This window comes from Belonocnema kinseyi, chromosome 6 (assembly GCF_010883055.1).
Source record: "Belonocnema kinseyi isolate 2016_QV_RU_SX_M_011 chromosome 6, B_treatae_v1, whole genome shotgun sequence".
NCBI lineage: Eukaryota > Metazoa > Arthropoda > Insecta > Hymenoptera > Cynipidae > Belonocnema > Belonocnema kinseyi.
The window spans coordinates 122,374,952-122,400,097 of record NC_046662.1 but is presented as its reverse complement, the minus strand read 5'-3'; the positions used below and the strand labels follow the sequence as shown (position 1 = coordinate 122,400,097).

General features: G+C 36.8%; 1 protein-coding gene across 4 annotated transcripts in view; it reads left to right on the top strand.

Annotated features, from left to right (window-relative positions):
- LOC117174902 (pyruvate dehydrogenase (acetyl-transferring) kinase, mitochondrial) overlaps window positions 1-25,146 on the top strand; it is a 410,760-nt gene that overhangs the window by 124,574 nt on the left and 261,040 nt on the right. For all 4 annotated transcript variants that reach the window (XM_033364340.1, XM_033364342.1, XM_033364341.1 and 1 more), the window contains one exon: window positions 21,728-21,935. In XM_033364340.1, coding sequence (XP_033220231.1) covers window positions 21,728-21,935 — 208 coding nt within the window. The remainder of the gene's footprint in view (window positions 1-21,727; window positions 21,936-25,146) is intronic.

Below are 25,146 nucleotides of genomic sequence, written 5' to 3'. Positions count from 1 at the left end.
ATCAGCCTTGGAGGAGATTATGTTGAGAAATAAAAAAAAAATTCTTAAAAACGTTGTTTTTCTTGGTCAGGCCGGAAACTTATCAATCCACCCTCGTATGTTATATCCATTTTCGTCGCTTTTTTGGTTACTGTACTTCTGCTTTTGCCTCTGGTTGTATAAGACCATCCACCTCTGGAGGATGTGGTGGTGTTGGATCAACCACAGGTCACGTCTTCTGTCACGTGTAGATTAGTCCTAATGTCCTTCACCTTAGCGATAAAATCTCTTCGTGCGAATTTCTGTATATTAGGATACTTATCAGGAAATTTCGTTCTTTAATTGTATCCTTTTTCCATTTTCGATTCAAACTTCGCACTTTCGTAATATAGTCGCACCAATTCCTCTTTCATTGTAGTATCACACTTGATGCTCACCCACGGTATTTTTTTCGAGGTTGTGGGCTGCAAATGGCTAACGCTAGCCAATGGATCCTGAGCAGGCACAGTTGATATTTCACTGCTTACCGTTTGTCGCATATGTTCTTGCTGGCCAGCTGTTTGATTAGTGAGATCTGTCTGATTATCTCGCAGCTCACCATTGCCACCGTCCCGCATGCTGTGGCCCCTAGATGTGACTCCAGGGGCGCCTCGACGATCCTCGGGAAGCGACAAGCGTTTCAAAATCTTGAATATTCTCTGCATTTTTCATTTATGGATTTTGGTGTTCTATTTAGTCAAACAACACGTTGGTTCCCCAACATTGATATGACCCAGGTTGCTAATCAATCTCTGTAGAGATCACCCCAAGTAAAAAGCCTAACAAAGTCACTAGTTGAAGCTCCTCACTCGGCCCCATTAGTGTCCCAGGTTAATTTCAGGCATCATGCACTCCACTGAAGCTCTTCTTTATGTATTTTTATGAACTATTTGTCGCTACACTTTCATATCTTGGCATACCTTTCTAACTTTCTTCACGTCCATGCATTTTCTAATACAATTCTGCAAGCTCTTGTCTTTCTATAACTACTTATGTCTCTTCGAATTAGGATTTCATTCACAGATTTTGTAATTGTAATTTTCAAATTTATTGAAATATCCCTAGGGCTAAGTAGCCTTCTAAGGAACAAATATACATAGTAATATTCTTAAAACTGAGATCGCGGCGGTCTGTCTCTGATCATGGTGCCATCTACGTTACCTAAATGCATTTTTTCGTCAATCGTTCATAGAGTTACGTATCGCCCCGTTAGCTTTACTTGGTAATTTTTTTTTTCTTCTAAAAATAGGTTCTGCTCTACCGATAACCTTCTTACCCTCGTGTATATGCCTACCTACCATAACTCCCCCCCCCCCCCCCCCCCCCCCCCCCCCCCCCCCCCCGTGGTTTTCTCCGTACCTCCTGGGTCGTCAACAAAGAACATCCGATTATTATTCGTACTTATAGAATAAAAAATAAATTTTTTTATTTTTATTTCATTGACTTCTTAATTGAATACTTTTTTTCCTATTTTCTTCAATAAGTAACTTTTTGTTTTCTGACAATATTATTTAAATATTGTCAGAAATAGGCAAAACAAAATTAAAACAAGACATAATTTCTAATTTTAAAACTTTATTGATTCCAGTTAAGGCTTCTTGTTCATTATGATATTTAAATCTCTCAAAAAGATAATTTATAATTTTTAATTTGATAAATATTAAAAATTTGAACATCATTTTCTATAATTACCATGACATGATCTAAAATTAATTTGAAATTAAATCGTTCTAAATCTTTTGGACTATCACTGATCAATCTGCCAAGAGATTTCGAAAATCCTCTACGTGTTATTCCAAATTTTTTAGATGAATTGAAATAATACAATTTTGGTATATTTGAATAGTTTATTTTCTCAGTCATCTCTTCTATTTTGTTTTATTCAAACCAAGCAGTTAAAGTTGTATTATTATTTTTTAATATTGCTTCATGCTCATTATTCCCTTCAAAAATTACATGTTGTGGATTTTCCATGTGAACTGATCAACAAATAACTGAATGAAATCCTCCAGATAAAATAAATTCTTCTATTCGCCGCATGCAGCTTCCGCAGGACTGACTTATCTTTCATACCTTCATCTTTATTAGCTCTACGCTTATATTTTGGAAAACAATTTTTTTCTAATTTTGTAAAGTTACAATTTAATTACAAATTTAATGTAAAATTGAGAAATGAATTCTTATAACAAGACTTTACAAATATTCAATTTTTATATACTTTAAACGTACAGAATATCAGAGATAAACTACTAAGCTAGACTGTACTAAAATTAACTGAGGTAGGGTCAATATGAATGTTTCGGCTTAAGTCGTGAAAATTTTGGACACCTAGTTCTTTGGAAGGTGTTAAAGGAAAGTTCAAAATTTACGTCTTCTTAGTGTTGGTTTCGCTACGAACTGATGTAATCTGGAGAAATGTTTATAGACTTAATTGTATTCCGCGCTTCTTCCTCAAGATAAAATGCAGTAATCCTCAATTCCATGCCAAGGCTCCACGAGTTCCTCTATATTACTTAGCAACACTTCATTCTTTGTTTTCGTGCCAAAGTTTTCACATCGAGATTGTGTATAGTTTTAATAGTTTGCGAAAAAATAGCAATTTGGCAAAAAGAAAGCACAGGTTAGATTCGGAGCATGAATCCGAGATGAATAGATTTATCTAGGGAGATGAAACGCTTAAAGAGAGAACTTAAAAAATTGAAAAACAGTGTCTCGAAACGAGGTTCAAGTAAGTATCTTTTTGTCTAATCTATTTGGTTAATTCTACAAAAGAGTAGCAGATGATGGAATTCTAGCTCCGGCTATTCCAAACAGAATAGCAGTTCGTCTTGAGGACATATTGAAGAAAAGTGTTCATAAAGAGGAAGAAGAACAGTTTCATTAAACAAAACATCTTTAAAGCGAGATGAGCGCTTGGTTAAAAAACAAAAGAAGATTACTGCCTGCCTACCTTTATTGTGCAGCACTTTAGTTGATGTCATTAATAAAAAGAACTAAATGGCGCTCGTCAGAAATTATCTTTATCGCAGACTTTGTTAATTAAAAAACTCAGCGAAGCTTCGCGGCTGTTGGCTGATTTACAAAGAGACGAAACACTTAATCGTCGATGTCTCATTCTCGCCATTATCAACAGATCTCAAAAGGAAGCGTTAGAGTCTTCCATAGAATATGAATGGCTTTTTAGACAAAAGTTGGGGGACCGCCTCAGAGAGGCAAAGACAATAGAAAGGTCTGGAAAAGATCCCGGGAAACCCCCAAAAACTCGGGAAAATCAAAAAACTCTAAGACCCCGCTTCGACGTCAACCTTTCAAGTTCAGGAAGCGAGGCGGGTATGAGAACAGGTTTCCCCACCAGTTTCAGTTCAACAAAAAGAATTGGGGGAATCAAAACGCAGAACAACGCAACATCTTCCAATCGCAGCCACCAGCTCAGCGAAGAAAGATGTAGCTGTTACGAATGTAAGTGAATCAGCTGATAGCCGAAAAACTTCCTTAGGTAATTGGAAAAATATTACCTTTGATTCTAGAATTTTGAGTTGGATTCAGGGATATGAAATTCTTTTCACAAGACCAGCTTGTGAAAATTCGGTGTATAGACAGTCTTCCTGGTCGTCGAAGGAGAAATCGTTTATTTCAGATCGAATACAAAAATTATTATTCAGACGAGCAATTAGTAAATGTTGCCCAAGATCAGATCATATTTTGTCGGGGATTTTCTCAGTTCCTAAATCAGATGGTTAAAATTGATTATTTCTTAATCTTGAAAAATTAAATGACTGCATCTAGACTGATCACTTTAAGCTCGAAGGTTATGGAGTAGCCTCTAAGTTAGTAAGTCCTAATTGTTTTATGGGTAAATTAGATCTCAAAGTTGCTTATTACATGGTTACCATTAAGGTGCATTTCGGGAAATATCAAAGGTTTTCTTTTAATGGCATTCTTTTTAAATTTAATTGTTTGTTATTTGGTTTCAACACAGCGTCCTAGGTGTTTACAAAAATTATGAAGCCAATTGTAGGTTATTTGAGAAAACTAGGATTTCTATTAGTTATATATCTTGACGACATTTTGCTTCTAGGAAATATTTATTCAGATTGTTTAGATAACATTGACGTTTCTTCGAACTTACTAACAAATTAAAGTTTTATTGTAAATGAAGAAAAGTCTTATAAGGTTTCTTCTCAAGTTTGCGGTTTCTTTGTTTTATTTTGAATTCGGAGAGAATTACTTTAAAATTACCATCTGAAAAGAGAGGCAGGATACGTGATCAGAGAATGACTAAAAACTAAAGAATTGTAAAATTAAAGATTTCGCATGACCTATAGGCTCTTCGGTATCTTGTTGCCCAGCCATTCAGTACAGTTGGGCTCATATTTCTCCTCATGATTTTGTCAAAACGATATTTTCAGGCGCCTCTCTCACCGGTTGGGGAATTTCTTGTGGTAGTAGTAGGGGTCAAGGTAAGGGGAATGATTCTGATAGATTAAAGAATATGAATTATTTGGAACTTTTATCAGCTTTCTTTGGACTTCAATGCTTTGCTAAAGACCTGTGAAACTGTAGTATTCTTTTAAGGATTGATAACACCGCTGCGATTTCCTACATAAATTGCATGGGGGGCGTTAGATTATAAAATCTGAGCAAATTGTCTCGGTCTATCTGGGAATGCTGTGAAGAACGTGGTTTACCTATATATCTTTGCTCCTAACGTTTCTTCCAAAGACAACGCAGAAGCCGATTTTGAATCCAGGAGATGGGATATAGAAACTGAGTTTCAATGATCTGAATCAGCATTTCACAAGATTCTTCAGAAATTCGGGCAACAGGAAATTGACTCATTTGCATCTAAAATTAACACTAAATAAAATAATTACGTTAACTGGATGGGGGTTCCGGCTTCTTCGGCAGTCGATGCCTTCACTATCAGCTGATATAATCTTTTCTTTTACACGGTTCCACCTTTTATGCAAAACCATGGTTTTCCTTGTTTCTCTAAATTCTGAAATCGGACCTTATGGTTTTTTACCAAATAGCAACATTTTGCTTTCTCCTAATATAAGCCTTCATTCTCTTTGGAGAAAAGTTACCCTGGTGGCAGGGAAGTTATCAGGAAAACTTTCTTGCTGAAGGGCTTTCCGCAGGAATTAGTTGCGGTAACTACTTATTCTTAGTCTGAATCTTCTCTTGAGCAGTATAACAGCTCTCTTAAAAAATGTTCGTCTTTTTGCAAAAATAGAAGCTTACATGTTTTTGATGCTCAGGTAGCTGATATTATTAACTTCTTAAGTGAAGAATCTAATGAGAAAGCATCTTACGGAACTCTGAATTGCATTCGTTTGGCTATCTCTCTTATTTTAAGACCTGAAATTAGTCAAAACGAGACATTAAAACGACTTTTCAAGGGTTGTATAAGTTAAGACCACTTTAGCCATAGTACGATTCCACATGAGACCCCTCAATAATCTTAGATTATTATACTAATTTCCAAAATGATGATCTATCTCTAGAAGTTTTGAGTAAGGAATTAGTAACGTTATTAGCAGTAGTCACTGGCCAAAAGATGCAGACTTTATCGCTAATTGAGACTTGAAACGTTTTTAAACATGACTTAATAGAAATTAAGGTACCAAAGAGGATTATTACTTCTAGTCCGGAAAATAATCAGCCCCGTTTGATTTTACCCTTCTATCACAAAAACATTAATATTATCTCTGCAAGCATCCTTTAATTTTATATTGAAAAGAACAAGCCACTTAGGGGCGATACACAGCACTTATTTATATCTTTCAAAATGCATATATTTACGTTTTCTTATCTGAATAAGAAAGTCAGCAGGTTAGAGAATTAAGACATCTTTGCTAAGTTCTACGATAGGTCTGTTTTGGAGGATATAAGATTATTTGGAAAAGCTATATTAGATAAGTAATAGACATTATGTCAGAATTATATTTAAAAAAAATGAGAAAAAAAATTGTCATCTAGTTCATGTTCACAATAAATAAATGGATTAGCCTTTTAAAATAAAGTGCTCACTTATTTGTATACCGTAATCAACTTTCAACATCTACATTTTATCTTGAGGAAGAGGCGCATAATACAATTGAAGGATAACGAACTGAGGCTACAGGCTAAAATTTCAAGAAATGAAGCGTTGTAGAAGGAGAAGGCCAAATTTTTCGTGTTGGCCTGTCTTCAAACACGAGGAGCCTTGGCATCGAACTGGGGAGTACTAAATTTTATCTTTTGGAAGAGGCGCTTTATATAATTGTGATAGAACTTCACTTAGGTAAGTTCGTTTAATCATTCAATTTAGGGTCTCTGGCGTCAACAAAGATTATTAAATGAGACAAAAATATTTTTTAAAGTCGTTCTTTTACCTCCTTTTTGGATAAAGTTTTAAACATACAAAAAAAGTTAAAAGAATCTTACTTGTGCAGAATAAGATGCCGAGCATTTTTCTGTTAAACTTTTTTTCCAAAACTAACAATTTTCATGAAAATCAAGAGAAACTTAAAAAATGTGATTTGCGCTGCTATTACGCATTATTATAAAAATCTAAAAGGCTGAATATTTAAAAAATTTTTGTGGTTTGGTGGGATTTTCATACAGCGGCAAATACAGAACTAAAGGTCTCTCATTTTTTCTAGCAAGGGAATTCAAAGCCAGTGATGAAACCGTGATTTCTGTCACTAAAAATTTCAACATTAAGCCAAATTTTGAGATACCGTCTAATTCGCATAGAAATGGTTCAGTGTAATCTAAATAATTGTATACTTAATTTATTTAGAGCGGGAGAAAGATTTGAGCGATACGTCACTAAGCGACTCTCGCAAATTCATGGACAAAAGGGGTACATACAGGGTGGACACGCTGGGGCTTACATACATGGCGAGTGGAATACTACCCGAATTGCCCAACAGCAGAGGAGAAGCCATTATACAGGGGTATTTTCAAATTTCACGCCTTCAAAGTATCATTCGGATCGGCCATTCAGTCAAGTCCGTGCATCTTCGGATCAAGTTTATGACATTTTCCATGGTTGCGTTCGAAACTTCAAACGGATACAAGTGTCAAAACAATATAGGTTATGTTATATAGTAATTACAAATAATAAAAGTGTTTAATTAATAATGAAGTGAGACATGTGAACTGAGAAGTAAACGTCATTTTTTTTCTGTGACAATAACATTATAGAATGGTTGCTAAGTGACAAATACTATAAAATAGTAATAATATTCTGTGCTTCCAGTGGGCGAAGAGTGAATGGTGTTTAACGCTTATTTTTACTGTATAAAAAAGGTATGTTATGAATAGACAGGATATGTTTCAAATAAAGTGAATGAAATATTACATGCGTAAACTTTAAATTAACATTGCCTACATTTACTGACAGCGATTAGGGAAAACAGGTGAATCTGAACATAACCGTTTGAAGTTTCGAACGCAACCATGGAAACTATCATAAACTTGATCCGAAGATGCACGGACTTGGCCGAATAGCCGATCCGAATGCAACTTTAAAGGCGCAAAATATGAAAATAACCCCTGCGTTGCGCAAGCACTTTTAAAGCGGGGATGAACTGGCCTGCGGCAGCAAGATCGCAATCATTACCGAAGAACGAACGAATGGGCAGTCGGCGCTAAGCACTATAAGGAAGACCACGTTTGGCGTTCGATTCGGGATTATTCGGAATCCTCGATCCTCCCGAGGATTTTGTTCGCCAAGTTGGCTAGGGTCCATTCGATTAGCCCGAGGTAAATTGACGTTTATAGGAAAGACTAAACACGTTTGAATTTAAAGATTTATCCTTAACATAGGGATATAAATATTAAAAAAAGGTATGTACTCATGGGTGATCCAATTGGAGCCGAGCTAGAGAATTTTTCATATCATTCTGTTTAACCCGATTGCAAACGGGACCTCAAGAATGCTAGAATTAAAAGGTAAAGCAATGTTCAGAGTTATATATGACATTTATGCAGACAACAAGGTCTAACAACTAATTTGCTCAAAATTCTAAACATTAGAAAAATAAGACAAATATTCGTCATAGTAAATATTGCACTATGATTTGTGTGAAATTAAGTTTTATTTGTAAATTCATCGTATAAATTAAGTCACAGTCTTTCCTAGGGGAAAAGGAAAATAAATAGCAAAAGAATTCAGGCGGGGACGGGAAATGCGATTCGCCAATCACAAAAAAGGGCATTCCATAAAAGGGGAGTGAATCTAATGTAACTGATATGAAATGAGAGTAATAAAATTAAAATGGCGAAATTATGTTTCAATTGATAAGAAGAGTCCTAATTAAAAATATTACAAAAATTCGAAGACATTCCCTTCTCGCTTCTGTGAATCCCTTTCCTTTTATATTAATTACAAAATCTTAAGATGAATAATCGAAAATGAGTATTTTTGAAACTTGGATTGGTACCGACGTATATACTCTGGACTGGTTTTAAAGGAGACGCATTAGGACTACAGCTTAAGGCATTGGTCTTCAGTGAGGGGAAATTTCATGAGATTTATTCATGACTTAGGGTACTTTCAAGAAAATCGAAGAAAACAAAGTTTTAGGCGGGTACGGTTGACAAATTTTCCTTAAATATATTTGATGTATATCAACGCATATTAACGTATATTATATATACGTATATGTACTTGACAGTACTTTTATTTATATTTGAATGTTCGTTCTCAGTAAGAATAATACGAATTGGGGTCTATTACTTATTAATTTGGGTCCATTTAATCGAGCGTCCACTTTCACTGGTTCCTAGAAGGAAGGCGACGTTAACCCTTGCTTGACACAATGGGGTACAAACAAACCCAGGCCTACATTTCCTAAATTTTGAATATCTAAACCTGAAGAAAATGGGCCTGTGACGTCATCTGTTAGTAGTTGGAAAGTTTTGCTGCCCCCTTCAGCCCGTACCATTACGATGGGGTGATCAGTCTCTCTGCGACAGCCGTCCGAATTCGAGTGGGATTACCTGTACCCCAGTGTGTCAAGTAAGGTTTGAGTTGGTGAAATCAAAGTGAATTTTTTTCTTTCATATATTGACATCGGAGTGAATAAAAAACAAAGTCTATTATGTTATACAATGTCTGATTGTTTTACGGTATATAACAGTTTTTTTTATTCAGTTGTCGTATTATTTGCGGTCAGAATATTACTTCCGATTGGTCACTGAGCCGATTTACAACACTAGCCATTCAGTTACTTGGGACAATTGATATAATTAGATATCTCTCCGGCAACTAATGCTCCCTGATCCATTCAACATAAGGGTAACTGAAACTCTGAAGAAAAGTAAACGCGAAATCCCAGCCGACTTCATAGTTGCGCCGAAAACACGGCCAAATACAAAGGTTTGCTATACGCAGGACTTAACCCTCGTCTCCTACGCTCAAAAAACAAAAAGTCAATTAAAATTGTCCTCGTAGTTTCAGCTTTCATGCGTACCGAGGAAGCAGCGGATGAGAAGCCGAATATTTTTAGGCATTATAACACAACAAAAAGAGGAACGGACAATTTCGACCAGTTTTGTCATTCCTGTACTGTGGCTGGGAAGACCTGCAGGTGGCCGGCAATATATTTTTGCGGTATGTTGGATCAGGCAATTGTCGAAGCGAGAATTTTGCTCAAATGCAAACTGAAAAATGACGGAAACGATGCCAAGGTCATGGCGACCGACTGCCTGGAAAATTCATATATCCATCTCGTAACATCGTACTTGGAACAGAGGTATGCGGTGGCTACGTTCCGGAGAAATATTAGACTTGGCATCGCAGGAATGAACAAAAAAGATATTGGGGCTGAAAGAGCTTTAGTACGCAACAATCTACCTTCTGCAATGCGCTGCGTACTTTGAAAGAGAAAAGAGGATCGAAAAAGCCGAAAAAGTTGCTTAGCCTGTCACCGTCCCATTTGCAATTAGCACAGTTATGTACTCTGTGACGATTGTACCGACAGTTGAAACTTGAATTGGTTTAATAATCATTGTGATTACGTTTTTTACGTCATTTTTTAAAATATTTAATCGATTTTATAATCGTACTCTTATACATATTGGTTTGAAACAATAAATATTACTTATTATTCTGGTACTAATACAATACTCATGTTTTAGCGAAATTCCTCCATTAATTTCTAAGAATAAATACCTTTTTTTCAGGGATCACCAAGGAAACCTTTTTTTTCTTGTATAACTATATCTTGAGCGAACTCAGCTGAATTTTTAGCCATTTTTGAAAAAAAATTCAAAAGTTATGTTTTTTTTTGTAAAACTTGTCATTTTTTCGATTTTTTCGGATAATTCAATTTTTTTACTACAGTTAATTTTACTTTTTGGCCATATCATCTATATAATTTCAAAAAGCATACTTTTAAGAACCTACAAAATATTGACAACTTAAAATAATCAACTATTTATTTTTTATAACAATTTTTGTCGCTGGGGTACAAAGCACCCCAGTGTGTCAAGTATGTCACAGAGCCGTAGTGTGTCAAGTAAGAGTTAAGAAAATTTGAAGCAAATTCACAGACATTTTTTCATCATTTTTTAATGCAATAGATTTGTCAAAATTCTGAAATAGTGACTTTATTCTAACTACCTGTTCTGCCATGATGGCCCACATGCCAATTTTAGTTCTACTTTGCATCAAATAAATCTGTTTTATCAGAGAGATAGTGTTACTTACTAAAGCCTTGAAAATTTACGTTGTAAAAGAGAAATTATACAGAAAACAGTTTTTACCACGAAAGAATGGAAGTTTCGCTGACAGAAATATTAAGTTTTCAACTTTAATTACAATACTTACAGTTAACAAGTTTGATATTTTGACAGATAAAAGAATATCACACAATCTAATTGTATTAATTAGACGTAATTCAAGTCTAAAATATATTAAATCTCATAAATAAGTGAGTATTGGTACGGTAGAAACTTTGCGTAAAGTCCGTTTCTAGTAGAATGTCCACGAATAAGAGGTTGTATTACAGCTATCTCTATGTTTATTCAAAAGAACTTATTCTTCTCGTTGGATATCTTTAAAGGTAATTTTTCCAGTACATAAAATACCATAGAAACAAATTATCATATTTTTTTATCTCTAAATGTTTCGATGTTAATAAAAATGAATCACTTTCCGATAGGACGCGTAGTTTTTGTTTTTAGTCGTAAAAAACAACATTAAAAATAAAAAAAATAAAAACATTCTGGACTAACATTCAAAATAAAAATATTAAATTTGTCGAGAAAACGACATAATTACGAACTAAAATTAACAGACAAAATTTGTTCGCCTAAAAAGATCTATAAATTTATTATTAATCATTTTTTGATAGGATGAGTATATTTTCTTTCAATCTTAAAAAATAAGATTAAAAATAAAGAAATTAAATGTTTGGAAAAATAACAGAAAAGATGAAAGAGGACAAAGGATCTTATATAGGTCCCTATATAGGTTCCTGCATTAGACCATATGCAGATGCACAATATTTTTTCTCTAATCGTAAAAAAAGATTAAAAATAAAAAAAATTATAAAAACAAGGAAATAAGAATTAGTATGATTCAATTTTTATGCATATTAGGAATTTTAATGATATAAATTGATTGAAATGATACATGTTTCAGCGCAGCTTAGAATGCAATTTAAAGCAAAATAAGAAACAAATATTAAAGTTATCATGATAAATACAATTTGTACCTTATTTTGCAAAATCTAAATACCCAATTCCAGGCAGAGGTCCATGAAAAATGTATTATATTTGATATAAAAGTGTTGTGTATAATGTCGAAAAGTTGGTATTTTAGACAGAATCAAGTACGAAGCCCTAGATGCGTGGTGACAATGTGTTCGTTAAAGCCGAAAGAGCTTTAACAAAAGAGAGTTCACTATCACAGAATTACAGTTGACGGCCGGTTGACCTTTGATTTTAAAAGGTCTGTGCACTAATACGGGAGAAATGCAAAGACAGAGCGCGGAGTGCGATAGCAATCAGTCGCGTTCCGTAGGTGCACTCAAACTCTTGAGCGAAGCTCTTTTAACAAAAAAGAACTACGAAATCACAAAATTACACTGTTGGATGTTTTGAGTCTTAATTTTGAAAGGTTTACGCAAGAACGTTCGAAAATATAAAGACCGAGCGCGAGATAAATACGTCATCGAGCGCCATAGGCGCGCTCAAACTTGCGAGTGAAGCGAGCCGCGCGCGTAGCGCGCGTTGAGGATGTGCTCGCGTTGCCGCAGATTTTTTTCATGCGAATAATACTTGACGCTTGAAAAAGGAGGTCGAAAAACCCTGCCATTGGGATGTTTTGCTCTCTAACTATTGACAAATTTATTTAAGGTGTAACGTGATCATATCGTTGTATTCGGAAGAACTTAAGCTTTCAGATGCTTATTATTACACATTTCAAAAATATACAATAGACTTTCATCTAATATTCATATTCCACAATAATGCAATTGTTCCAGTTTGATTTTAAATTTTGCTCGAGCTTTCTTCCTTCATGTGTATAGATATATACCAAATGTTTAATTTATAACCGAAGGGCCTTGACAAAGCCACCGAACGCATACTCGGGTTGCGAATAGAGGGTCACTGTACCAATGGTTTCTGCTGAATATGGTTACAATTAATAATTAATAAACAGTTGCGGATAATTGTCCAGGGATAATACCGCCGGAACAACCCATAACCAGAGACGGAACGCAGCCTTATCTTTGCATGCGGGACTCTACAAGGATGGAGAAATCATTTCTTTAAATACTCTAGGGAACAGCAATGTCACTAACAAACCAAAAAAAAAGCGATCACCTTGTTTCTGTCAAAAATCCATCCAAGCCCAAAGAGGTAGAGACATTTTTTGGAGAGCGGTAAATAGGATGACGAAAACACTGGCGTTAAAAGAAGATACTGATAATATCATCCGCTAGAAGGAGTTTTGCGAAAACATTATAGCAACTGAGGAGGAATGCCCATCAATCGCTGCTGAAAAGGTGAAAAAACCACTTAGGGGTACGCAGAACTTTTCTCTGCAGAACCAGATTATATCAAGAACTTCTGGTGGAAGAAGTTTACTTCTACATACCAACATTTGGCCCGCATATTAAAGTAACGTATACATTCGCAAACGCCCATTCCGCAGTGGCTGGACACCATATGATATCTTCACAGCTGTCCTACACTACAGGATCGATCGAAGAATTGGGCATCATCTGTTTGTTGCTTCTGCTTTTCTGCTTCACACTTCTGCCACTATCTCTCGCACTACGAAATTCTTCTAGATACCTCTATGGCGAGACTTATCATCGCGAGCATGAGGTCACTCATGTATTTTATGTGGATGACATGACGGTTATATGCTGCCGGTAAAAGCAAACTTCAGAAAGTTTTAAATATCGTCAAGAAGTACAGAGGAGAGATTGGTATAGACTATTGAATGTCTAAGTGTGCCAAAATTCGTCTGGAACAAGGAAAGATAATTGGTATTCCTAAAGACCCTAAGCTTGTAGATATAAGTATTATTAGACATCTTGACATTGGAGATACCTGTACATACCTAGGCGTGCCTCAAAGCCGCATTTGGGACATTACATTAGCGAAGGAGTCTCTCTGAAGCAGATGCAAGCATCTCCATAGGCAGATTTTGTCTTCAAATATGTCGACGTTTAACAAGGTATCTGCTTAGGGTGTTGGCTGTGACCCTGCCCTACCGAATGCTCCGAAGGAGATAAAGTCAATTATTCAAAACTAGGAGTGCCAAATGTTCTAGAACTACGATTTTCGGACAACAGTATTCACGTCTCAGGTCGAGTACAACATTACTTTCGAGGAGCAGGATAAATAGAAAAGATATCAAGACCTTAAAAGGGAGCTGCAACGGTTTTACACAAAATATTCGATTAAAGTAATTTTCCTTGTGATGGGTGCTCTCGGAGCTTGGGTTGCTTTGTGGCCTCAATACACATGAGGGTTTCGCCGTCCTGTTGTCGCGATTTTATTGTGTCGTGTGACCACCCATCTCGCGGGCGTGAGACGAGGTCATAGGCAGTGTTCGACACGTTATTGTCTTAAAGTAACGCGTCAACGTTACCGTTACTACATACAAATTTGTAACGTGTTACCATTACTTTTAAAAAAGTAACGCGTTACTGTTACTAAAAAAAGTAACGCGCTACCTGGCCGTTACTTTGTTTGTTAAATATTAAATACATTATTTGAATGTCCAAAAATAATCTTAAGAATTTGATACATTTGATTGAAAATTGCAAATTGGAGTAAAACTGAATATTATATTTACAGTTAGGTAAAATAATTTTAAAAATACTGAATTTGTCTATAACATAATACTTTATAGTGATAATTAGATGTTTAAATTCATATTTTAAACAATTTATTATTGTTTTTAGCATTTTTCTCATATAATACAGTTAAAAAGTCGCGTTTTTTTTTTTTGAAAAAAATTTCCACTTTTGGCCCACTTTTAAATTAAAATGAGATAATTAACTAGAGTCAAGAAAGTTAACTGTTTCAACAATTTATTATAAAAATTAATAAGAGTCTATTTAAATAATGTCAGAAAGAAGCTGGTTTTTATGAAATTTCTTGCGTTTTGTCCAATTTTCAATTGGAGTGAAGTAATAATTAATTCAAATTAACAAAAATAATTGCTTAAACAATTTATTATTATTGTTAATAATATTATCTTGGCTTGATGGTAGAAAGTTGCAGTTTTTTCTGAATTTTTTAACTCATTCTCTACTTTTCATTAGGAGTGACTTACTAATTAAGTTAGATATAGCAAAAATAATTCTTCCAACAAATTACTATTGCTTCTGACTATCTTCATCCATATCAATGCCTAATAGTTGAGTTTTTTTTACATTTCTATATATAATTGGAAGTTTGTCCTGAGGACAACCGCAGGATTTCGCCGGGAGCGGGTGCTAATCTGAAAAGCTGCACCCGAACCCAGCGAAATCGCGGTGAAATTTCAGCCACAACCACGTCTCACGACCGTGACATAGGTGGTTACAGTCTGTAACGGAACCAATGCGATGATCCGGCAAAAGTCTCGTGCACCCTGAGGACACGGGGTGACCCAAGGACGACCGCTTTCTGCATTTTTCCCGCAAGTGTTTTAGCATATTGTTTACACGCAGGGATTCTTTTCAGGCTACTAACCAGTGAAATCTTGGCACTTCCAAGAGCGCCGATGATAAGGATGATTGGTTTAACAGAATATTCGGGGAACAATCGGCGCAACTCCTTTATAAGGTCTCTATGCCTCTCTTTATAATCATTCTCCTTGGCTGTGATGTTTTTGTCAGCTGGTGCCGAAAATGCGATGACGAATATGGTTCGCTTCTCGAAGTCAAGAAGAGACATGTCAGGCCTCGAGTGTGCAACAGAAACAATTGTCGAGAATATAAAGTTCTAGTATATGCGGCACTTCTCATTTTTAACAACTGACTCTATTTCTCTAGGAGCATTTAGACGAGCGATATTAAGGTTAATGCCGTAAGAGTGACAAGAGATGGTAATAAAGCACTCTTAGTGCCGCATTGTGCCTTTGGATGTAGGGCGTTCCCGCATGAGTTAGACAACTAGATAGTATGTGAGATAAATGCTCGGGGTGTGCATGGCACGCCCTGCAGCTATAATCAGGAATGCCTTGGCTCAAAATGTCAAAATGTGACGAAATGACACCGTTTTGGCATGTCAAAATGAAACCTTTCGTACCAGACTTTAATTCGAGTGATTTAAGGAAAGCAAAAGTTAACTCACATGCCATTTACTAAACCATTACATTTCTGTGGAAGATACCGTGCATCCTCTTGTCGAGGAGCTATTCACGAAAGTCTTTCTCTTGTGCTTTCTTAATCCGGGCTTTCAGGAGTGAGTACTCGAGATAGATGAGATTTGATGCATTTTTCTTGCCCCTAACACTGATGTATGTATAAATCTCTCCAGCGCAAAGGTGTCGTATAGCGTTTCTATTGACGAGCTTAGGGTCTTTAAGGATGCCATTAAGTTTTCCTCGCTTCAAATAAACCTTGGCGCATTTGTCTCACCCATATTCCATTCCAATTTCCTTAGTATATCTTTCGAAAATCCCTAGAGCTAGAGGTAGTTGCTCTTTGTTTTTAGCATAGCCCTTAAGGTCGTCCATGTAAAATAAATTAGTGACCTTGTACTTTCAATCTGCAGGTTTGCTGAAAAAGTACCCGTCGGAATAGCGAAGTGCTAGAGATAGTAACAATAATGTGAGGCAAAAGAGGAGTGGGCTCATGGTATTGCCCTGAAAGACACCTCTCGGAAAGGTGACCTTGTTAGTTGTCACACGATATTTTCCAGATGAGATAGTAAATCTGGTTTTCCAAACGGCATCGATCTCTCAATGCACCTCACGATTTGCTGATAAACCTTCAAGCTTTCCAAAAGACAGATGATAAGTCTATGGGAGGTCGAATCGAAAGCTTTCCGGTAATCAATCCAGATTCAATTGCCTGAACAATTCTATCATTTAGGGTAGCTGTGAGAATCTTATACAGTGTGTTCAGACAAGTGATTGGCCTGTAATTCTTCGGGTCTGCTAAGTTGCCTATTTTCGGCAGGGGTATTGTTTTCCCTTCCACCAACCACTCCGGAATTGGCTCTTCCGACTTTAAATATGAGTTGAAAATACGGGTCAAATGCTGATGGGTTGATTTTCTGTGACCCACCGCTTTCTCCGCTCTAGATTTCTCTTAGCGCCAGATAGTATCCGTATTTTTTCAACAATGCGCTGCCTGATGGTCAGCAGCTTTGACGGTCCTTTCGAACCTTGGCGGTAAAATTCCTGCCAGATGCGATGTAGTCTATCATACACTGAATGCGCGACGCGTACTGTCTTGCCCAGCCTATCTATATGGCGAGTTGATACATTCGACTTTTGGCCTTACGATCAACCGTTGGGTTTGTTTTACGGTTTGCACCGGCCAAAGCTCTCGCTGCATTATACACACAACAATTGATAGCCCAGTGGTCGGGTTTTTCGGAAAGATGTCCACGAAGCTCGTCATCCATTTCAGCCAGATCTTTAGGCTTTAGAGAAACCTTGGTGTTTATGTTCCTCCGGGCCGTAAAGCATCGCTCTTCCTCTATTGGATGCCTGCCCGCAGTTGGTCTTAGTGTCACCTCTCTTTCTCTGTTGCCGGCTTGTTCTAGCTGTGTTAGAGTAGGCGTTCCGCTTACATAGCCCATTTTACGGAGTAGTTCAGCATGGTTTCGCAGACGTTGCTGCGAAAAGTGCGATAGCTCCGGGTGTTTCTCACACCACAGAGCATGCAGCCGTGCCATGTAACCCCGTTCAGGGGTCACACTCGCATCGTAGCATTCTAGCAAGATTATATTCTTTGAAAAAGCAGATTAAGAAAAGGTATAATTAAACGTGCTACATTGAAAACAAATCTGAGTAAATTTTTGACATTTGACAGGTCTACGACTTAAGCTGTTTAATTTTCGGGGTGGAGTGCTCATCAGCCCTGCCATAAAAGTTGATCATAGTGGGTCTTGGCACCACAAAGCCTAGAACATTTCGTGGCAAGCGTCTATAGGTATATTTTCCTTTTTCGGGGACGCTAACTAATCTTGTTAAAGAGTCATATCAATGAAAAGAGCTGAGGTTACACTTTTACGATCAACTCTTGACTTACCGAATTTGTCAGCTTTTGCAATAACTAACTTCAAAGACGATGCGCCACTTCTAAATATTGTCTAAAATTAAAAAAAAATCTGCCTCCTACAATCATATAAACCACCGTTATTTGTACTTCGCTACTAAGAAAACCAAAAGTGTTTTTTTCTGGTCACCCTGGTATAGATGCAAGATTTACATTCTTCCATGTGGTCTTTACTTTGTGCTTTAACGCGCTATACTTGTGAATCTTCGTTGTATAGGTTCACTGCAAATTTCGGTTAAGCGGACAGGCAATGTCGATGATGTAGATTCTTCCACCTTTTTTTCTCGCATCACGATGTCAGGTCGATTGGCCCGGATGTAATGATCCGTTTAGATACTAACATCCCAATATAAGATGTAATCTTCGATTTCCAAAATGGGCATTAGAATGTATGTATAGAAGGGTATCCATTCTTTGCAGAGTCTCTCTCTTTTCAGAGTGTTAGGTTTAGGGAAAGTTGTTGATGTATAATTCCCGCTACATCATTATGCCTGTGCGTATATTCTCTCTGAGCCATTACGCGACAGCCATGATTAATGTGCTAGATGAATTCGTTGGTATTTCCACATAGTCGGCACCGGTCAGCCACGTTCTTATGTAACACGTGTTTGCGATAATTCCTGGTGCTGGCAACCTTGTCCTGTATCGAAATGACGAATCTTTTCGTCTCTGGATACAGAACCCCCTTTCATAGCCAAATATTGGATGACTCACTATCCAGTTCTTGTTGGTCTAACCTTTTGGGGTGCTCGCCGTGGATAGCTTTCTGCCTCCATTGTATTTCTAATTCCTCTATGGTTTCTGCCCTGATATTCAAGGCCCCTTCTGAGGACAAGTTCAAGGGCGTGTTGTCAAGATCCGTTTTACACATGGTGCTGTAAAGGGCAACATTTCGCTTGCTGTTAAAATAGCCCTTCAACTGTGTAACTTGTGACTCACACAGTTTTTTGACATCTACAACGCCCCTACACCCTAAATGTCGTGGTAGAACTACCCTTTCAATCGCAGAATTTCTGTGGTGCATTAGGTGCTTCGTCATTTCTACGCGGACGATTCTGTTTAACTTTTCAAGCTCGGTTTTAGACCATTTGATGAGCCCGAAGAAAAATGTGAGGACAGAGTTCGCATATGTGTTGATTGTCTTGATTTTGTTTGCCGAGTTGAGAAAACTCTTCATAATCAATCTGAGTGTCGTGGTGAAGACAGTGGTTGGGCTTGTCTTAACTATCGTATGCTGAATACCCTTAGATTCAAGAATACCAAGATATTTATATGATTCGCCTGCAGTCATTGCTCAGATGTAATTTTCGAACTCGTCCTCTAACTCTGAGGTCCCTAATGCAGTTTCTGGGCTGAACTAGCGTACAGTTTCAAGTCATCCATGTACAGGAGATGGATCACTTGATGACTATCCTCATTATCGTGAATTCTGAACCCATAAGACATGCTGTTTAGTGTTTTGCTCAAAGGGTTCAACGCTAAACAGAACCATAGTGCACTGAAGAAGTCTCCTTGAAACATACCCGTCGTAAAGCGTATTGATCTAGTTATCCTTGGCTGTCCATGATCAAAACACTTGATTCTTGTACTTCATAGCCTCATCGCATGACTTAGAAAGACAATAATGCGTAACTAGATCTTTACAGCTTCGCGAATTTTTACAATATACTTTTTGTTCTTCTGGAAGGATGTCATTCTCTTCGCAATGAGAATTTACTTTATCTGCAATGACAGCTGTAAGAAATTCAGATAGATTTTGAGCGTCTGTTTTTTAGGTAACATATACGTAGTGCCCTGGAGCATAAATCCGGGCATCAGATCTGGATGCTCAACGATCTTCTGAGAACACCTTGCCAACGCAAGATGCACACTCGTCAGATACTTGTAACAACACTTGTGCACCATGTCCGGACCTGGAACTTTCCAGTTACTTGCCGTTTTCAAGACCGCGTAAACATCCAAAGCTGTGATGTATGTCGGTTGCATTTACAGGGCTATTGCTTTCCCTTGCTTTCTCCAGTGCGAACCACGCAGTATCCAAATTGCATGTGTTCATTTTCCCCCAAACACTCGACCAGTAGTTAGTCATATCTTCTAATTGCAGGACTCCAGTGTCTTGCTGGTTATTTTAATTTACACTGAGTTCACGATAGAACCTTTTTTCATCTGTCTGAAAGTTTTGATTTTGTTGCCTTCGTGCACTACTTTCCTTGTACCGACGCAGTCTGGCAGGAAGAACATTAATTCTCTGCGGATCCGGTACATGATGTTCATTATCCCTAGCACCTATGCCTTCAGATTCAATCAAGCCTTCGTTGTCCACATCTTGCATGGCGATTTCACCAATAGGAAGCTGCTGTTATAGTTCCATTTTGATAGCAGTTATTTCAACAGCCGAAGACAATCTGTTTACATATATTGAGCGTTTCTGATCTGCTAAATTGTGCTCGTTTATTTTTATGGCTAGCTCTGGGTATTTAAGTAAGAAGAGTCTATGATGTTCTGTCCTCACACTTTGCCCATATTTCTCTGCCAAAAAATAAAGGCGCGTAACATCTCTGTTCATATAGTATGTCCATTTTCGTCTCCTTTTCGGTTGTTGAACTTCCGCTTCTGCCTCTGGTTGTATAAGGCCATCCACCTCTGGAGGGTGTGGTGGTGTTGGATCATCAATAGGTTGAGGAAGAACATCAATTGCTCCTGCTTGACCATTTGACGCGGCTTCCTCTAAGTAATGTGCATTGCCGTCGTTTTTCCACGCTAAATCAACCTGTTCTTTAATCTCCATTGCTCGATCTTCTGTAACGTATAGATTAGTCCTGATGTTCTACACCTTAGCGAAAAGATCTCTTAGTGCAACTTTATGTATATTAGGATACTTTGCAGCAAATTTCGTTCTTAAATTTTTTTCTTTTCATTTTCGTTTCAAACTTCGCACTTTCGTAATAGATTATTATTATATTGGACGTTTATTTTTGTAAAATTTTCAACATTTTTCATTAATAAATTCAATTCACAGTTTCTTGTCATTTAACGTTCTATTTTCTTGAAACATCCCAGTAGGCACAAGCACGTAGGCAGGGGGGGGGGGGTCAACCCCCAAATGTCGACAAAATATGTTAGTTTATATCTATATTTTCTGAAAAATCGATGAGCCCCCCTCATTCGAAAATTTTTCTGCCAACGTGCCTGCCGCAGATACACTTTATACATGGGAAAAATCGATATCTTCGGACTTTTTATACAAAAAGTTGAAACAAAATCGCAATCGCAACTAGTAGCAAATTTTTTTTGATCTCAATAGCTAATAGTATACTTCAAAAGATGTGGTGGATCCGGAGGTCGAGCAATGACGAGCAACTCAATTTTTCTCTAAATGTTTGCTTGATTTGATTCAATTTTGTCTTACTTTTACACACATCTTTAATTTTTTTATAAAGTAATACTGTGAATATTATACTAGTGATTTATATTGAAATAGTACTTATCGCTAGCAGATGAATCCATTTTTTAGAACTGAAAAATCTTGATTCCGTGATTTTCTGTAACCTCCGCGACAAAGAACCAGTGTTGGCACCATGAAACTGCCAGGTGTTCACCGAACGAAGGCCACTTTCAAACTGCCATAGAAATACAGGCAATAGGGATAGGGGCCTCTAGCAACAGATTCTGAAACCTTGATTCTAACTCTACAAAACCTATCTATTCCGATTTCCAAAAACGAAATTTTTTTACATTCTCATCAGAGAAGGTATTATTTTTTTTTTTACTTTTGGCCAGCTTTTCAGGATTTGATCCCACTGTGGGCCGGGTCCGTTCGCTCGCTAAATGGAGTATAAGCCAATCGCCTTAACGTGGTTGTCCTTTCCTAGACGATTCGTAGCCAAGTGCATCCCTTGCCTATACCGATTTCTACTTATCGACCCTATATTTTGAATCAATTTGTTAAGAATACTTTTTTTTCGTTACAGGACTTAGTGCATGCGAGAGAAAGTCCTTTATATTTCTAAGAAAAGAACTTCCCGTTCGGCTGGCAAATATCATGAAGGAGATTCACTTACTACCAGAAAATTTATTGAGGACCCCCAGCGTAGGATTTGTAAACAACTTGTATGTAACATCCTTCGAGGAAATCACACATTTTGAAAAAGCTGAAGTCAACGATTCAACACTAAACAAGTAAGTTGGGGTTCGAATGCATTTAGGTCGACAGTAATATTAAGTAGATTAAACAAAAGCGTTTAAAAGGTATCGTACACAAATTACGTCGTGTAGCTGACATAAAGCAACCTTCGTCGCACCCACGGATGCCGGATTAGTCACTTATTCTCACCATTAAAGCACAGCGGGTCAAGATTTCCGTTTTTTTTTTTGACAAAAAATGTTTAAGTTGAAGATTTAAATTTACATAAATGATTTAGATACTCTCCGTTCCAATAATGTCTATAGGATGATATAACATGCTATATTAATTAATAAAAGGGGCCGATGGCTTTCCTAGAATGCCCACTTTGACGTAGGAATGCGCTTCTTTGCGCGTTTGCAGACTCTGTAGAAATAAAAGCAAGTATGTAACTGCGAGCGCGCCTTGCTGAATGTCGAATTTACTTTTCATAGCCCACTACGAAATCATGTAGCAAATAGCCAAATAGCAAAATTCTGTTACGAGAATGTGTTATGAGTACTGAATTCTTTTTCTTAATTACAAATTTGTATTTTTTTATTTAAAACACAAAAGAATTAGATTTTAAAGACCTCCAACTAGCTTCATCGTTGCTAAATAATCGGGATGGAAAATTGCATCTTTATTTGACAGGAAAAAATTTTTTCGACAGACTGCCAGTTTTGGTTTCTGAAGTAGGGACTCAGCAACTGCTTAGGTGTCGGGCATATAATACGCCACACGTTTTTCCTTTGTTCAAATAACGACAAGAATGAAAATGTCTTGACGCAGTACAGGAGAAGTACAAAAAAATAACAATGGCTGATGTTCTTATGGATTGGAATATACATGATAAAGTAAAAGCCATGTGTTTTGCCACGACAGCTTTTAATGCTGGCAAATCAAATTAAATTGTTTTTCCATTTCTTTAATCTTTTTAATTAAACAGAATTGAAAACAATATAGTTCTTAATACTTGTTTTATACTATCTTTACCTACAGGCCGCTTCAATAGAGCTTACGTTATTTTAGAACAGATTTTAAAGAAAAACTTGTTGCACCTTGATTGTTGATAGATAAATTGAATCAACATTTTCTCAAGAAAATGATCTTGACAGATCTTTAAACGTTATTGAAAAATCTGAAAAAATCAAAGTTGATTATTAAATTGTAAAGAATATAATCCGCACGCGCTAGAAACAAATAGTCAATAATTAACATCAATTTAATTAAGGGTCAGCATTCTTGCCCTAAAATGGCCTTGAGCGACCTCTAAATATATATATTCTATTTTGAAGCAAATCGGAGGTCGTTTTTTTAGGTAAAGGGAGAGTTTCTAGGGATGCCAAGTTAAATAAAAAAGTCACACAAAAATCACGATAATGTGTGTGTATGTGCGTGTAGCAAGAAGAAATCAGCTTTAGGACCGAAAAATCGATTTCCCGGTTTTTATTGATTCTGAATAATGAAGATTTCCCCTATCGAATAAAAAAATCCCCTTTGCTCTACGATTTAGAATAGAATTGTTTAGAGCTCAAAGTTGTGAGGTGATCTTATGCGCATAGCGTTCGAATTTTGCACCAACATTCTCATGGGTCCTGTCTATGTGACACCTCGAAGCTCTAATACGTTTGATTAAGTTCATCACTGCTCGATGCGCGCAATAAGACAGTTCTTCCTGATCGATTTTCAAGGACAGATGTTTAAGGTTAATTTTCTCGACAGAAATCGTCAAAAAAAGTCAAAATTCGTGAGAAAATGTTAAGAAATCGTCAGACCTTGGGTTTGAAGGATAATCCTTTCATTAGTGGTCCAAGAATAAATAGTCATAAAACCTAATCCCTTTTATATTTTCCAGACTATTTATATTATTTATTTATTTTTATTTATTTATGCATATTCTATTTTTACTTATATAACTTAAAACTTATTAACTTGTGAATTAGTACAAGGTGCCATTTGACACTGTTCGTTTTCTTTAACTTTGATCCGCTTTTTCTCATAAACTCATTTTCGGCCCTAAGGCTGATTTTTTCGTTCCTTATGACGTATATAAATATTTTCCGAAAACCCTAATTATGTACCAAGTTTCAAAATAAAGGAAAATGTTATATTTAAGTATATAGATCCACCCCAAAAATCCACATGTAACTGAGTTTCAAGAATGTAAATAACAATTTTGCTTTTCGGTCCGCCATATTGGAACCGCGTTTTCAAATTTTGTAATTTTTGAAGTCAAATTAAAAACCGACGATAAAAAAAAACCTTACACCAAATTTCACGGGACTGGTCGTCTGCAGTTAACATGCTTTGTCTCGCTTGATACATACCGATAAATCGCATTTGTTTAATGTGAGTGTATGACATAACTTGCTTGTGGGTTTTGCTAAGTGCTAAGGTTTTTATCATGGTGCACTGCTGAGTGGGTTTCTTCCAGTAAATAGCGGATTTTTTATTTCCTAATTCCATTTTTGTGGACGTCGGCAATCTAAGACAGTGCACAGTGGTCGGAAAATCGAAAGCGTTGACCAAAATTCAAAAAAAGTTTATTTATTGAAATTTTAACTTTTGTAGTCCGTAGAGTAGAATCCTCTGCGTTTGTGTCATATGGCAGAGGGAGCTCAGTGCCTCAAATTCACGTCATGTTTCAGTGCCAACTTTACATATTCTCGTCCTGCTTTACAAGATTAAACAGAGGATAAAGTGCGTGTCAGTGAGGAAGTTCACAAAATCAGTTTGATTTGGCGATTTGTAATGCAAGAAAGTGGATTCATCCACTAAAGGAATGTATAACTCAAATTGACAACTCCGAAGATTCTATCTCATTAAAATATTCCTATAGGCACATAATCAGCGGAATCTATTATGAAGCCAATGCATAAGAACCGAAATGCGATCTAGAATCATTTTTAGGTTAAGAACAGAGCTGCGTATTATGAAGGCAAGTCATTTCCCATGGAGATTAGACACAAGGAGACCAAACTAGTGGAACTGAAAATGAGCACTTTTCTGTTGCTAGAAGTACGCACACACACATTTGCAAAATCACACTTACGTATAGTTCAAAACTTCCCGATCATGACATGCCAACCGCACTTAAGAAAAATATGGCCGCTAAATGCTAGAGATACAAATCGAATCTGGAGTTTAAGTTTTAAAATTTTGACTTGCATTTCATTCTAAGCTAGCTCTAAGGTGTCAAGGCACGTTCGAGGGATCTGTTTACAT